Below are 16,310 nucleotides of genomic sequence, written 5' to 3'. Positions count from 1 at the left end.
CATTCTTTTGTCTGAGGGCATTCCCTGTAAATGGGACCCCCCCCCCCCCACAAATTCTTATCTGTACTGGTGATGCATACCCGCACCCTGGCCTTGAAGAGCCTTCCTCAGATGTAATTACCACTCTCTGACTGCTGCAACTACAATTTCCTTATTTTTCCTCCATCATCTACTCAGTGACTTTCCCTTGGCCTCCCATATCATCCTCTGATAACGAGATACCTGGTATTATTGCAGCTGGCCTCTGATCTGCTCTATGACTTAGCGAGGTGAATGGCCAACAGGACCACAAGTTATGAAACTGGGGATCTGGGAAAACTTATTCCTATCTGCAAATCTAACATCCTATGAAGCCACAGTACCTTGGTTCCCTTTAGACTGCTCGTCTTCCACTTCAAGCTCAAATAGACCACAGCCAGCGGTATCTATGAGCAGTAATGGCATCCTAGTCTCTTCAGTAGAAGCAACTCCCGGCAGGTCCCTAATAGGTTGTTTGAAAAAAACCGAGTTAACAACACTGAAGCAACAAGGAACATTCTGCTTCTGCCCCCCCCAACACAGTGAATAAATTCAATCCCAGGTGTAAGAGAGAGGAACTGTTAATAGCACTTCCTATGGACAAGAGTGCAAAGGCAACAGCAAGGCCCACTCAGTGGGCTGAAGTCTCAGAGGCCCTGTATGACGGCTAGTGCAAAACAGCAATCACAGACTGGTAGTCCAGATCTCCTATACTATAATCTCTACTCTGCTACTGACCTGCTACGTGGCCCTAGATAACACAGTTTATTCCCTGCTTTACTTTCCCCATCTTTGTTATAAAATGTCTCCCTGATGCCCTGCTTCTCACCTTAACACTGGGCCTCTTACATGTGTAATCGCATGCCTGAATTGTTTGTTGCTTGCAGGCTCATGTTAAGAGTTTGTTGGTCTCAGCAGCTCCTGAATGAACCTATCTAACTCCTTGGCCAGAGTGTGTTGCATGTATTCAGACAGTGCCTGATCTACAGAAGATAGGGTGCTGTTACAACACGCAGTTTAAGAGGTGAGGCTGTATCGCATGCCACTGCCTGGATTTAATCCCTGGCATTGACCAAGACAGCTGCCTCGCCTGCTTTGTAAAGGGAAAATGTCAACAATTTCCAAGATAGTGATTGTCCTGCAGGGTCAGAAATGTATACCTGATATGAGCAGACACGAATGCTGTGTGTAGGATCTACATCATAACATCCTGTTAAACCACCCCGACAGCCCCACAGAGGGCATAATGGCCATTTGATGGCTGGTCTTCCCAGCCTTCAAAACTTTCTGATTCTGTAATACGACACACCATTTCCCCCCTTTTTTAATGAATGGCAATCACTTTCAATGCCAGTCAAAGTATGGTGTGTGGGAGTTCATGTCTCACTTAAATAGATTCAGACAGTAACGACATACAGATCTAGGATTGTACTGCAGCAGCTTTCAGTTTGTAGTGCTGAGAAGAGAAAGAAGTGTCCCTAAAAGCACTCTATCACAGTTATCAAATCATTGTGTCCTATTAGTTAAGGCAGAACGCATGGTACAGGTAACCACAGAGGAATTTAGTTCTCACAACATTTCTACATCTAAGGCAGCTACAACAGAAATTGCATTTTGATATCAAAGAAACATGCTTGTTGCAGTCACAGGCTGCGAACAGACTGCAAGATAGATGCACTGCAGCTGGAAATCAATAGAAGGCTGGGCAGCTCTAAAGCAACTATACAGCAAGTCCGAATGCAGTGGCACCGCAGTGACATCTGATGGTGCAGTCACCACAAGAGCAAAATCAAGGTTATTCTGATGGCTGCTTGATCCAGGCGCCCCAAACCCAGATATCTCCGCTGGGTGGTGTGCCTGCATATAGGAGCAAGAAACCGCTACTGTCCCAAAAGTTTACAACCCAAACAGAAGGAACAGACAATAGAGAACAGAAAGGAGGGGTTATCCCCATCTTACGGACAAGCAAACTGCCACTGGAGACAGGATTTTGCTTAGAGAAGTAATGTGGCTTTCTCAGCATGTCTGAGGAAATCTGTGCAAAGCTAGGAGCTGAACTCAGGATTTCCTGAGTCCCCAGACAAGGCCTTAAATCCCAGCCCCCTGCAGGCCAACAGCTCCCCAGCTCTGTAAGTGTGTTCTTGTACATTTATATTCCACCAGTTCACTTTACCTTCAGTAGAGTCTTTAAGGAGATTACTCACTTCATCAACAAAAGAAATCTCCACTCCTGACAAACTCATTCTTCTCCTATCTGGAGACAATCCCTTTGTAGCACAAGCCTCTGGATGTACATAAACACAGACACAAGAGTCTACTCAGAAAAATCCCAGCTAAGGCTTTTCCTGGCCCATGAGTCAAGCCCAGGCAGAAGCACTAAGTAGGAGGACAGCCTGATGGAAAACCTAATGCACAACCCTCATCCTGGTTTAAGTTCTTCTGCTGAAGGAAGCGGTTGGCAGGATCTGGCAGAGATTGTCTGCACACCCAACATGGCCCAGGGCACAGCTCTGAAAGTGCTTGCTTCTTGCAAACATGCAAGAGGTTTGGGGCAATGGGAGAGGGTTTGGGGCAATCTCTGAACTTGCCATCCGCAGTCCTTCTCCTCCTACCCCCCATCCCCTCCCAGGTTCTGAGCAAAGATACATCACCACCTCTCACTGAAATACTTCCTCTCCTCAGATCCGGAGGACAGATATATTCCTTTGCTAAACACAAACCTTAAACAGCTAACCAGCTCTTGGTGGACTCTCCATCCTTGGAAGTTTTTAAGACCCAGCTAGACAAAACCTTGACTGGGATGATCTAGTAGAGGATAATCCCGCTTCAAGCAGGGGGTTGTACTAGATTACCTCCCGAGGTCCCTTCCAACCCTCACTTTATATGTATTCTGTATCTGCCCTGCTCTCCCTCGAACTGGCATCTGCTTCCATGTAAACTGAAAGGCTTGCCTCACACAGACAAGGTTATTAAAACAATTCTTTGAGTACTCCTAGCAGGCAAAGAATACACTTGCAGCCTCCTTCTGTTCCCAACAATCTCAAATTTGGGAATGTTTGCTTCTGCAGAATCATCAGCTGCATATATCTTTCAAGAGAGAAAAATCACCCTCTTCTGAGAGAGGAGAGGTTGCAGCAACACATGTTGTTACCTTGGGGAAAAAACCATCTGCGGTGCTTATTGAAAGGCTTACCTCTGGAGACAAAGGTGAAGTACCAGTGCTACAAGCCAGTCTGGGCTGCAATGAAAGTATCTTGTCCTGAAGTCAAGACAGTCACCATAGCCAGCACCCCATGTCTGATGTAATCTGGTCTAATCTCCAGCATCTTGTTTACCAAAGAATTAGTGGAACATAGTAACGGTGGGCATAAAGTGCTTCTTGGGGACAGCCTGTGATTTTGACCCCAGGTCTCTTGATACTTGGGACTTCCACTCCTGGAGCCATGTGATCAGGGGAGAATATTTTCAGTAAGTTTCTAGCCCATCTGATGGCAAAGAAAATCTTGATAATGTGGTCAAAATGTAGTCTTAAGTCTCAGAATGAAGACAGCCAACAAAGGGAATCTAAAATGTGCTACATTTTAAAACTCTCATGGTTTTATGCCAATTTCATGCCTTCAGAAGCTGTGTCCATATGATTTCCCTCTAACCCCAGGGTCATCACAAAATATGCCCCACCTACTCACACACACCAGAGACCCAGCCATTAGGTAGAGTAGACAGCTTGGAGCAGACCTGGGTGCCTGCTCCCCAGCACCACTCTTGGGCTCTTCTAAGAGACAGCCTAAGCATGACTCTTGGATGCACATCTGGAGCCACCCTGAACCACCTGTTCTGCCCAGCTGTCAATCTCTGGGGGGTTACTCTGCCTTGTCACTGTCTTCTCAGGGCCAGAAGAGAGGCTATGACATGTCAACAGGAACAGGCTTATTATCTGCAGCCAGTCAGTGGTGATGATACCACTCTCTGGCTTCAGAGATCTCTATGAGAGTGGATAGGCATGGGAGCTTCCTCTTATTAGCCCAACTCTTTGGCTTTCTAAGAGTGCTATCATTTGCTGGTAAGACTCAAAGGAATGTCTGGAAAGGAAGGTTTGTTCCTTAAGAAACTCTAGGACCAAGAAGGGATGCCAGCAGTAGAGAAAGCCTATCCTTTTGATACAACCAACCCCATTTCACTAAAACTCCCCAAAATGTGCTGCATGGGTATGATTGTGAACTATCTTATTATGGCAGTGCCTAACAACTCTAAGCCAGGATCAGGGCCCCATTACGATAGACACAGAACAACCCGACACAATACAACACAATACAACTCTGGCAGTATCCTACAGGTAAGTAGTCAAACAACCAGAGAATAGGAGAAGAGTACCAATAAGTGAGCTGGCATAATTTACTGTACTTGCATAACACATAAGCCAATTATGGAGCTCAGGTAGCTTTTAAAGGGGCTGCACTCCAAGTGGTACAGTCCCTTTCAAGAAGCTGGCATTCATTTCCCTGATCTCCAGGGTTCAGAACCTGGAGTGTGGGCATTCCTATGGCTCCCCTGCTGGGATGCCAGCCTGCTCCATGCAAAGCCATCTCCCACCAAGACCTTTGCACAGGGAGGGCCACATTGGGCAGTGCTTTTGCTCTACTCTAGGCATTTCCTAACTGACACAAAATGGTTTAAGTTTCAGCCCTGCTCAGAAAGCCACTTCCATTCACTTTCCTCCACACAGAAACTGTTGCCTATGGTCTGGCTGGAAAGCTTTTCCCAGTAGCTTTCATGCATACCCACTGGCCCTATCATTTATGCTGTGTTTAAAGTAGCAAGCGATAGCTAATTATTGCAGCATAAATATTTCAGGGTTCCTTTTCTTTTTCTGTTTTGCTGCAAAGTCTCTGACTCACAGCAGCAAGCCAAGCCTTCAGATCTTCTCCAACCTACGCCTGGCACCCAAGAAACAGTCACATCAGCTGACTTCATGTACTGCCTGCTACTGCTTGTATGCACCTGATGTGCTGGATGCAAAACAGGGAAGCCCACATGACCTCCGAATCATCTTTGCAGGCAGTCTTCAAATTGTGTGTAAAACTCCCAGCCAAAAAACTGAAGTGAGACTGAAAATTGTAAATTTGCATCGAGAAATTGAGGGAAATAGGAAATATTCCTGAAAGGAGGGGATTTGCCTTTTTTTAAATTCAATTAAATTTACTCTTAAAAAATAAGAAAAGCAAAAAAATAAAGACAAAGGATCAAGCATCCTAACAACCTAAAAATCGACCTGAAGCATGAGTTTCATTTGTTATGAAAAGACAGACTTTCTTCATGGCAAAGGTAATGGTATAGCGCAAGGGTGACCACGATCTGTCCCAAAGAGATATGTCATCCAGCTTGTGGGGCTTCCTACAGGTCCAGAAATTTGGCAGCGTGGCAAGCAGTGGCAGTATTAATTGCTGTATTACTTGCTAGTAATTACAGAGCCGCAGCAAGTAACATTGCCACTACTTGCCATCCTGCCAAATTTCCAGACCTGTGTTGAGCCCTGTGGGCCAGATCCAGAGTGTGGAGGCGAGTCACCTGGCCCATGAAACTGGAAATTTGGTGGTAGGAGAAGTGGCAGTTCTGTGGCTCCAGGAGATGCAGCAATTAATGTTGCTGCCATCTAATTCCAACCCTGTGGGCCAGAGGACACAGCTCCACACTCTAGATTTGACTTATGAACCAGTCCCACATTGCCCATCCAGCCCACAGGGCCCCACTGATTTAGTGGAACATTAACACTGCATTTTCATACTTTCAAATAGTTTGGTGTTTTTAATAAAGGGGTAGAGGCAAAGAAATGTAAGTGAGTTAAGAAGGGATGGAGACTTATTGTACATCAGCTGCTCTGTGGCAACTCTCCATGTGTCTGTACATAATCCACAGTAAATGAAAACTACACTATAGTACATAAGCCTGTTTCACTGAGTCTGTGAAGAGACTTTGCATTTGTCCTAGGAGAAAGAATTTTGTTCTGGGATCATACAAGTGTATGTGTCCATTGTCCAAGTCCCTCCAATGTATGCCAGGCAAAATGTACTAACACTTTCTCCCCAGGATATGCAGTTGTATGTCTGTACAGTTATTGAAGTTAAATCCAGTCACTGCAGGTCATTTTGCCTGTCAGGCTCTTGCTGGCCACCTCCTGGTGAAGGAGCAGCATTGCAGCTTGGGAGGCTGACACAAAGTAAATGTTTGTTGTCTCTGTTCTGATCTGGATCAAACCCTGGGACAATGAGTCCCTGGTTAAACGAGATGTTTGTTTTCAGACTGAGGGACAAACTACACGGCTTAGCTTCCAATTGGCACAGGGTAAGTGCAGGCACACAAAGCAGCTTCTCCATTCTAACTCACTATAATTTTTCATTTGCCCTTATCCAAAGGCAGTGTCGCTATAAGGTAAAATCTGCTGCACCTGTAGCAGCTCCTACTGACTTCTAGCAGCTTCTTTTGTAGTCAATGGGAAATGATATGGATACAACAGTTTTTAAATTCAGGATACTCCCAAACACGTTGCCTGATTTGGCCCCCAAAGTCCCAGTAAATTGTATCCTTGCACACAACTGTACACATGAAATTTCAGGGAGGGTGGTTTAGTTTTGAAAATGCTAACCAGGTAAATGGAGGGGTCATACTTTTCATGGTTAGGTTGCTTCATCTTCACCTGCGTAGCATCTCACAAGGTTTAGTCCAACTAGAAAAGTTTCCCCTCTATCTTGGGGGAAATGAAGGATGAAATCTTGTCCTTCCCCAGTTTTGCCAGGATGCAGGATAGCTAAATTAATCCAGTCAACATTTACCTGAACTTGGGGAAAATAAAAAGAAAAGGAAAATACCAGATTTAAGAATCTGTCATGATGCCGAGGGCCTGACTGGAGTGGCCTACAGCCCACAGCTTTCACATATTAATAGACAACAGCTTCCAAAAGCTGTTAGTCCTCTCCTGCTTCCCTGTAGGGTGCTTCTACTTAAAGACTGACACTGTCATTACTGCCAGGCCTAAAGTCTACCTAATTATCCAGTAGGAAGCAGAGCTAGCCAAATCACATGGCACAGGCCACCAATAATTGTTAGATGGCCTCAAATTTCATAAAGGGACCTGGATTTGTACCAGAACCCTAAATACAAGTGTCTATAGGTCCCAAGCCATCCACTTCCCTAGGAATACACAGAGAATATCTTGGGCTTTGGGCTGGTTATAGGGACTGCCGGTATGGCTTCCCACACCTGTTACGGGCTCCAGCAGGACTGTTAGCAGATCTGACAGAAGGATTAGGGCTTAGGGGTTTTGCTGTACTTAAGTAAATCGAGTATGTTTATGACTAATTATAGGATGCTCTTTTTTCTGTTTTTTTATTTTGTAATATTCCACTAATCATACTGCTTTTCTGCTATCATGTACATATTCTACACTGCGACTAACTGTTATTTGTAGGATCATGGCATTGCCCTTCTGTCAGATGTGTGCATTCACGCCTTCTTTCAGAAAGATGTTCCCATCATTAAGATAACAAATGGTGGCTCTTATTTAAAAGTGCTACAACACTGAGGAATTTCAGGAGTGCTTCATATCTGAAATAAGTGAACAAACCCCATTCTCTGGGGAGTTGTGCTGACATCATCAGCACTGATGTTTTAAGGCCTGGACCCCAAAAAGGCTTAATAAATAATTTTACTCGCTTGAAGTTAACAGGGTTCCTCATGAAAGAGTAAAGTTACTTACATGCATTTGCAGAAGCATGGTGTGAAAGTGCTTTTGTGAGCTGATAATACAATGAGATGTAAAGCACGATGCCTCTGCTGAAACCACAGAGAGAGAACCATTGATGTCTGTTGTGTGAATGGACACAGTGCTGGTAGCAAACCCTGTCTGTGTACTTATACAATAAGCAGCCGCATTAACTAGACAGCATGAGAAGGCAGGCCTTTTACGTCTTCACCCACAAAGATCAAAATAGTGAAATCTGACAAGTTCTTCCCATGTAAAAGCACCACTTCTTTCAATTAGCTGCCTGCTTAATGGTTTTCCCTTGTTTTCATTTTTTGGAGAGGAGATGTAGCAGTACTGTATTTTTTCACATGCAACGTATACCTTTTCCCCCCAAAATCAGCTAGAAAATAAGGTGAATGTTTCAAGCAAGGAAATACAGTAACAGTAGCTTCTGCACCAAAAGCCTAGAGCACGGGCAGACAAGAGAAGTACACTGCACAAGCTGCACAGGGGACAGCAGAGTGAACATGTGGGGCTAGCTGCTGCCTACGGATACATTCTCTTTCCCCATGGTAGGGGCTTCTACTGCAGAAGCTGGTACTGACTTAGTAGGAGCCTCTTTTCCAGCACCTTGGGTTCAGCTCTATTGTATTTCTAAACCAAAGCCAAGCCCCAAATGCCAAGGCAGTGAGTCCTGCTGAATCAGTTGGGTAGACCCTGTGCTAAGTAAGATCAGGCCTTCAACTGACCTGGCAGGTGCTGCTAGCAGCCCACCCTGCTTGAGAAGAGAAGAGAAGGCAGTCAGTTTGGCTTATATCTGCAGCATAAGGGGCATCTTTTAGCTAAGGGGTTAACAGAGCAGCCACAATGTTTTGGTCACCTGAGACTGTGGCTCCCTGTGTTTTCTCTCAGAAAATACCATACTTACCAGAATTTTTAAGGAAAGATTTTTTTTTCTTCATCCTGGCTTTCAAAAATAAGGTGCATATCTTATTCAGGGAGGGGTTGCATCTGAGAAAATGTAGTGTTTTGTGTGCATGTACCTGCAAACAATTTGTCAAATAAAATGGAAAAGCAAAAAGCCCAGTACACAAGAGCAATTTGAGGCACAGGACTTGCTGATAGACCTTCAAGCTCTGCTCCTGGAACCATATCCACACTCATCACAGAGTCCCTTTCATATCAGTTAAGAGGTCTGTACAAGGTCTGCCTGTGCAACCCTGGTTGAAGGATTGTAGCAGGGGATGTGCCTTCTATCTGGGATCTCTTGAGTGTATATTAACAACATTTTATAGAAACAGACACTGGCTGCCATGGTCCCCCTGCTTAACCTGTGACAGATTAGGGTTATGCCTTGTGTTGTGTCAGGGTTAAAGGTAGTTTTGTGAAGAGTTTAGATTATGGATTTGTACAGGATGGTTTTGTATAGGGATGCCTCAGGTAGAGGGTTGGACTAGATGGCCTCTGGAGGCCTCTTCCAGTCCTACTTCTCTATGATTCTAGAACTGTAGCTCAAAGGTTTTTTTCTTTTGTTAGTTATTTAGGCACAGTATGTAATACACTGTGCTGGATCTTTAGCTAGCATAAATCACTGTCAATGATGCTTGTGGAGCTATGCTGATTTATACCAGCTGATGGTGTGGCTCATGAATATAAACAATAAAGGTGAGATGCATTTGGGTGTTCTATACAAGTAGCAAGCAGGTAAATGAGAAAGGAAAGTTACTGAAAGGCCTGATCCAGAGAGTCCTTCCACAGACAGCAATGCATGCTGAATTGGACCTTAGTGTCCTGGCATTGGTAACATTTTTCTTCATTCACAGCAACAACTCATTTTAATTGATGGCAGTTTCATACTTCATGCTATTTTTATACTATTCTCACACAGCATGTCATTGACACAAACATGAATATTATGGAGTGAGATAATCTCTCAAGTGATTTAAACCTAAAATGTGATCTACCATAAAGCTGTCATTCTCTGTTAGATATGTTTTCCAAATTCTAGATGCCACTTAAAAAAAAAAAGCCCTTAGTAATGTAAAGCACTCCATGTTCATGGCCCTACAGTATTTTATGCTTGCACAGCTCTGACCAAAGGAACATGAGCTACTGAGTTAACTTTATTCCCAGACATAATCTTAAAGTTTCCAGTTAGTGCCGACTGTGGTGGATGTTGGTGAACACCTGATATAAACGAGGCAGAAGTCCCTTCTGCTAAATTACAAAGGGAAAAGGGAAATCATCACAAACAACTGACCCAGCAGGCCCGAAATATATAAGCATAAATTGATCATGTCACTCAGTATATCACCTTGGGAGCAGGACGATCTAGGCGTGGGGAGGTGGGGGGCGCACAGGGACTTTTAGTTCATCTTTGGAATGATTTTCAAAGCTGCTCATGTGCAAGTTTATTTTTCAGGTCACAGAGTTTGCAGTAAAGATTTTCAAAGCTGGTTCAACATAGGTTTTATCATTCTCAGAGGAAATAAAGAAACCTCACTAACCCTACCTAACAATAACTTGGAAAAAAACAGCAGGATTTCCCATTAATACCAGTGCTGAGCTCCTTCCAGGAACTCTGGCCTAATTAGACTGGAAAAACCCTTTGAGGCAGTGATTGTCTCTTTTCAACATCTGTACAGCTCCTAGCACAATGGACAGCTCCCTGTGCCTGCTTCCATCCTGATGCTGATTGGACCTTCTAGATGGTAGCACTGAGTAAATATTTAGAATACCTACTACTGATTAAGTACTGGGAAAATAGTCAATCTTTGAAGTGACATCCTTACTGCATTAATACAGAGACCGTAGTTAAGGTACTGGACTGGTGTTTAGGAGATCTCTGTTAAATTCCCTGCTCTGTGCTACAGAATTCCTATGGGACCTTGGTTATTAAATTGTCCTCTACTTCTGTGCTCCTCCTCTGAAAGGAAACAATAATACTTCCTTTTCCCAACCCTTTGTCTGTTTTGTCTATTTAAATTGGTAGCTCTTCAGATAGAGACTGCATACTGTTATTATTTGTTGTTTAATATAAAGGGAGTACTTACAAGCCTCTATTCGGGACCAGGAATCTGGACAAGATCTGGGCCCAGCAGTGGGCACTCTACAAACACAGGACAAAACATGCTTGTATTGTATGTATACTGCCTTGCACAGTGAAGCCCCATTCTCTACTGGAGCCTAATGTGCTGTAAAGGAAACATAATAATTCACTGAGGGAGCAATCTTGCCTCTTCACTAAAATCAATCATAAAAACCTCCCTCAAGTCTGGAAAGCAGGATCAGCCCCAAAATGAAGACTCTGAAAGACTTGACAGGCAAGCTTAAAAAAAATCCCCTTTTTGAAAATCCATTTATAGATCTGTCTCAATAGGTGTGTGAGCTGGTAAATGTTCAGAGCTCTCTGTTCTGAGCAGGAGTTTTGTTTCAGGTGGCTGTGCATCAGGCCTTCCCAGATTATAACAAGTTGCGGGAGGACTTCTCTCTCCCCTTTGCAAACAAAGCAGCGAACAGAACACAGTCCTATGGGCTTCCATTCCATAACCAGCATGAGAGAAAACAAAATCAATGTTTGCAAAATGAAATCAAGACAAAATTGAATGGTTAAAACAAGAGTCTACTGCAAACAGAGTAAAAATTGCAAGCTGGCCTAACCATGAACTGACAAAGTCCCTTTCATACTGCAACTCTGTTAAAGGGGTGGAAGAGAATAAGGTAGATCACTTACTTCAGCAAATGATGAGCCACAGAAGGGTGAGCTGTAAGTCGGCCACCATACATTTCTGTGGAAGCCCACTGCATTATGGCTTGATGCATCCGATATTGCACAGTCAGCATCCTCACGATGCTCTCGCCATATTTCTGAATTAGACGCTCCATTAAACTGAGAGAAAGACCTTTGGCAGCAGCCCTGCATCAAAGGAACAATTAACAAGACACACTGAACAGCAGAAGAGAACAAGGCTGTATTTAATTTCAAGCAAGGGTGTCAACCATACAGCCCACAAGCTGGATCTGGCCTGCGGAGGTGGACCATCTGGTCTGTGGGGCTTTTCACTACAGCTGCCAGTAGTGAAGGAGTTAATGCTACAGCAGGGATCAGCAACATATGGCCCACAGGCCAGATCCAGCCCATGGGGCCACTGGGCCCACCCATGCATATGTCCATGTTCATGTCCATGCCCATGCCCACACTGGGGCTGGGCATCAAGGGGTTGCACTAAGGCTAGGAACTTTTCAGCTGTGCCTGCACCACTGCTGCTTCTCTCCATCCTCCCAATTCTTGTCTGACATGGGCTGAATGGTTTTAGCTGCATGTCAGCAGCAGGGGGCTTTGTCAACACCATGCTAAAGCCAGGCATCTAGGGAGCTATGCCTATGAAGCTGCTGCTTCCCCTGGCCCCCTGCTTCCTGGCTGCAGTACAGGTGCAGCTTCCAGTTGATGGGAAGTTACACCAGGGCTAAACAGCTGGAACCTGTGTTTGCACTGCTGCCACTTGTGCTGCTGTGATATAGCCAGTGGGGGGAGAGGGAAGAAGCGGCAGCAGTGTAGTTGGAGTTTGCAGATACCTGGTCCCAGCTCAGCTTCCCACTGGCTGGAAGTTGCACCTATGCCACAGCTGGGGGGCAGGGGCACAGGGAGAAGCCCTTGTGCTGACCTACCAAAGCCACCTGGCCCATGCTGGGCCAAAGACAGGTTGTTCCAGCCCATGGTTTGTAAAAGGTTGCTGGCCCCTGCACTAGACTGTGGACCTATCTTTAGATATGGTTTGGGGCCTTCTCTCTCCTACCACTCTAGGGGTATTAAGTAGAGGTGACTACTGCTGGTGAGAAGCTGAATCTGGACATGGGTCATCCAGTCCACAAGAGGCCTTGCGGTTTGGATGAGGTCAATGGGGCCAAATACATTTGACAATCCTGGTTTAAAGATTGTGAAAGAGATGTCACCAGCTCAGCCACCACTTTTCCAGTCCCCCTCATTCTTAAGAGACTTCACTTCAGCTGGAGCTTCACAACTCCAAACAGTAGCATAAGTGGTAATGCCCTCCCAGCTTCCCAGGGGCACAGGCGCACGCTCTAGCTGTAGACAGCACTACGTCTGTGTGTGCCTGTTTTATACTCAGCCCCTGCTGAAAGAAAGCCCAAGTTGCTTTCATTGTTCTGATTGCTTATTCTAACTTCATTTTAAATCATCTTCACAAGATTATGCCACCTGCACCTATTTCAGTTTGTCTGATACGACAGTGGCCTCTGAGGAAAATGTATTTAGACTATAAACTCTTTGAGGTAGGAAAAGTCTATTTGTTCTGTATTAGTATTGCTCCTAGAACAGGATCCTGGTTCCTGACAGTGTTCCTAGGTATTACCCCAAAACAAAAAGGAAAAACTGTGTGGTGCTCAGTAAAGCTACCTCCCCAGTTATTAACTCCCACAACATGACTGCAATTAAATAAGGGACAGATAAGTACCATGTTATTTCGTGAAACAGTAATATGCATTTTTGTTTGCCAGACTATCTAGTCTTTACATGCGAGAGACATAGCAAGATGAAAATTGCAGATGAATTAGCATTGCACAGTAGAAGCCTCAAGGTGGATTTAATCGCTGAGAAAAAAAGTCTGATCAGGCTCTCCTCCTTTTCTGGTCACATAATAGGGCATGAGGAGAAGTTCTCTGAAAGTTAAAGCTTCATAATTTGGAGCAAGCAGAAGAAAAATATTTTTGCAGTCAACACTCAGGGGTCAGAGCTAGATCTTTAAAGGACTCACTAATTTTATGACCATTAACAATGTTTGCAGCCAAGCAACTAGGAAGTCTGGAAGGGAGAAGGGATGACATCCTAGTGAAAGAACATATGTTGAGAGTTTGGAGGAGGCCAGAAGGTATCCCACCCATGTCATGGATTACACAGTTCATGCTGCTTTGCTACATCCAGCAAAATTAAGTCAAGGCAGATTCATGCACTGCCCCACAATTCAAACATTGGATCTTAAAGCCTTGGATGGCCAAGCCCCAGCCAGGAGTATAACCACAGATGGGCGAGTAGGGCACAAGCCCCAGGTACTGCCTAAAGGGGATGCCAGAACAGAGCTAAGGGGGTCCCTCACACTCCCAGCCTCTGTCCCCTCCTCTTCCAACACCCTGTACCTTCCTTAAGTAGCTCTGGCAGCAGGAAGGGCAGAAAACCAGCAGTGGTGTACGGCCAGTGGTTCATTGCTGCTGGGGAAAGTGTTTTTTATTGCTGTTGAAAGATGGCAGCTTTTTGGCTGCTTAAGATGCATGTTGGTGGCAAAAAAGGTGACATCTCCCCCTGCAGCATCAAACCTTTGGCCACTACAGTATGTACCACCACAGCCCAAAGTGAAGTTCAGGCCAGTTGCACCTCTCCCCAGCAGGTATCAGCTCCTTCTGTGGTCTGTCTCTTTTGGTGGGACTGCTTCAGGGTTGACTGCTGCTACTGACAAACATCCCAAGTGCAGCATGTCATCCTCAGCCCTCTGAATGCTGTGATCTTAAAAGAGGTAAAAAACCAAAAAGGAACAGGAATGTCATGAACTTCAACCACTTAGGAAAAACGGTAAGTGTGCATGCATGCACACAGACACACATGCAGCGACCCCTTTGGACCAGTCAATAATTTTATTACCAGACCAATGTAGGTAACCAGCAAATTAAAAACAAAACTGTGGCACTAAGTGTGAGTAAAGCCAAAGCCTTGTCCCGGGCAAGGAAAGCAACAGCTCTGTGATCAAGGGTTGATTTAAAAACATATTGATGTGGAGTGATTTTCCCATCCAGGATCACAACTGAATAACTCCCAGTTTGGCCCTTCATCTTTCCCTCAACAGTGCTAAAGTTGTGCAAGTTCAAAGTTTGGCCATGAAGGCAACTAGGAGAAAAAGCAGGTAAGATTAAGAACAAAGAAAACCTAGGGCAGGTAAACCAGGGAAAGCAGAATCAAGTTGGACAGACTCTGGCCTAAACTGACTGTAATTTCTGGACTCCACCCTCACGATCCAGAGCCAGGCAATGAGGCACCAGCACGACGGCAAGGCCTACTGCCACCTGGGGATGCCCACCGGCCACCGGGCCAAGCAGACACCGGAAGAGACCGTCCATGGGATCGTGCAGGACACCAACAAGCTGGACTCATTCCTGCTGGCCCCCTGGCAGAAGATAGACACAGTGAACACCTTCCTCATTCCCCATGTTGCATTTGTCCTGAGAGGCTTGGCGGTCCCCAAGACCCCCCCTCAAGGTGGACACCGAGATCTGGTGGCTGCTCAAGAAGTGGCTGCACCTGCCGCTACAGGCCAGCAACGAGGTGCTGCACATTCCCTACCGGCAGGGAGGTGCCAACATCCCCCGCATGGGAGACCTCTGCGACATCGCGGTGGTCACCCACGCCTTCCACCTCCTGACCTGCCCAGACACAACGGTAAGTATCATCGTCACCAGCGCCCTCAAGGAGACCGCCCACAAGAGGATCATGAGGCAGCCAACCGGACAAGACTTGGCCACCTTCCTCAGCGGCTGGCTGGAGGGCGAGTACAGCAGAGACAGCAGAGACTTTGCCTTGCTGTGGAGCCGAGCCCACAATGCCATGCACCGCCTCAGGAAACACATCGGCTGTGCCTGGACCTGGACCGAGGAGCGCCGGGAGCTGGGAGTCCCCCTGCAACCAGCCCCACACACTGACCGCATCACCGTGACGCCCCGCACGAGGACCTTCCTGGAGAGGTTCCTGAAGGACGCCGTCCGAAACAAGTACACTGGTGACCAGAGGGCCAAACTGGACCAGGGCAAGGTCTTTGACGTCACCTCGAAGTGGGACACCAGCAACCACTCCATGCCTAGCGGGAGCTTCACGTGCTTCGCGGACTGGCGCTTCCTCCACCACACCTGCCTCAACTGCCTGCCTCTGAACGGGGCCGTGCGCTTTGGCACCTCTTGTCCCAGTGGCCGACGGTGCGGCTACGCAGCGGAGACCCTCCCCCACGTGATGTGCAGCTGCAAGCCGCACGTCAGAGCCTGGCAGCTCCACCACAACACTGTCCAGGAGCACCTGGTGAGGGCCATCCGGGCCACGGCAGAGGAGATCTCCATGAACCGCACCATCCCAGGCTGTAAGAGCCAGATGTGACCCAACATAGTCATCACCAATGAAGAGGCCAAGAAGGTTGTGATCATGGACGTCCCCATCCCCTTCGAGAACCGGCGCCAAGCCTTCACCGACACCCGGGCTCACAAGCGGGAGAAGTATGCCCCGCTGGCTGACACCCTGAGGGGCCGCGGCTACGACGTGATGGTCGACGCGCTCATTGTGGGAACGCTCGGAGCCTGGGACCCCAGCAATGAGAGTGTCCTGCGTGTCTGCCGTGTCTCCTGCCGCTACACCAAGCTGATGCACTGCCTCATGGTGTCCGACACCATCTGTTGGTCCCGCGACATCTACGTGGAGCACATCACGGGCCACCGCCAGTACGCCGACCCCACCAGATGAGTCGCCACCGGACTGGATCTGGAGGGGACCGCCTGAACCGAACCC

The 16,310-nt window shown here is 46.5% G+C and overlaps 1 protein-coding gene across 1 annotated transcript in view; it reads right to left on the bottom strand.

Annotated features, from left to right (window-relative positions):
* The window catches only part of IGHMBP2 (immunoglobulin mu binding protein 2), a 168,731-nt gene that overhangs the window by 42,362 nt on the left and 110,059 nt on the right, over positions 1–16,310 (bottom strand). Inside the window, exons 9-10 of the mRNA XM_019519850.1 lie at positions 11,490–11,672; positions 363–481 (exon numbers count right to left, since the gene is read on the bottom strand). Of these exons, the coding sequence (XP_019375395.1) occupies positions 363–481; positions 11,490–11,672 (302 nt within the window). The remainder of the gene's footprint in view (positions 1–362; positions 482–11,489; positions 11,673–16,310) is intronic.

The sequence above is a fragment of the Gavialis gangeticus genome, unplaced genomic scaffold (genome assembly GCF_001723915.1).
Source record: "Gavialis gangeticus isolate Ggan-Ray unplaced genomic scaffold, GavGan_comp1, whole genome shotgun sequence".
NCBI lineage: Eukaryota > Metazoa > Chordata > Crocodylia > Gavialidae > Gavialis > Gavialis gangeticus.
This window is presented reverse-complemented; position numbering and strand designations above follow the sequence as displayed.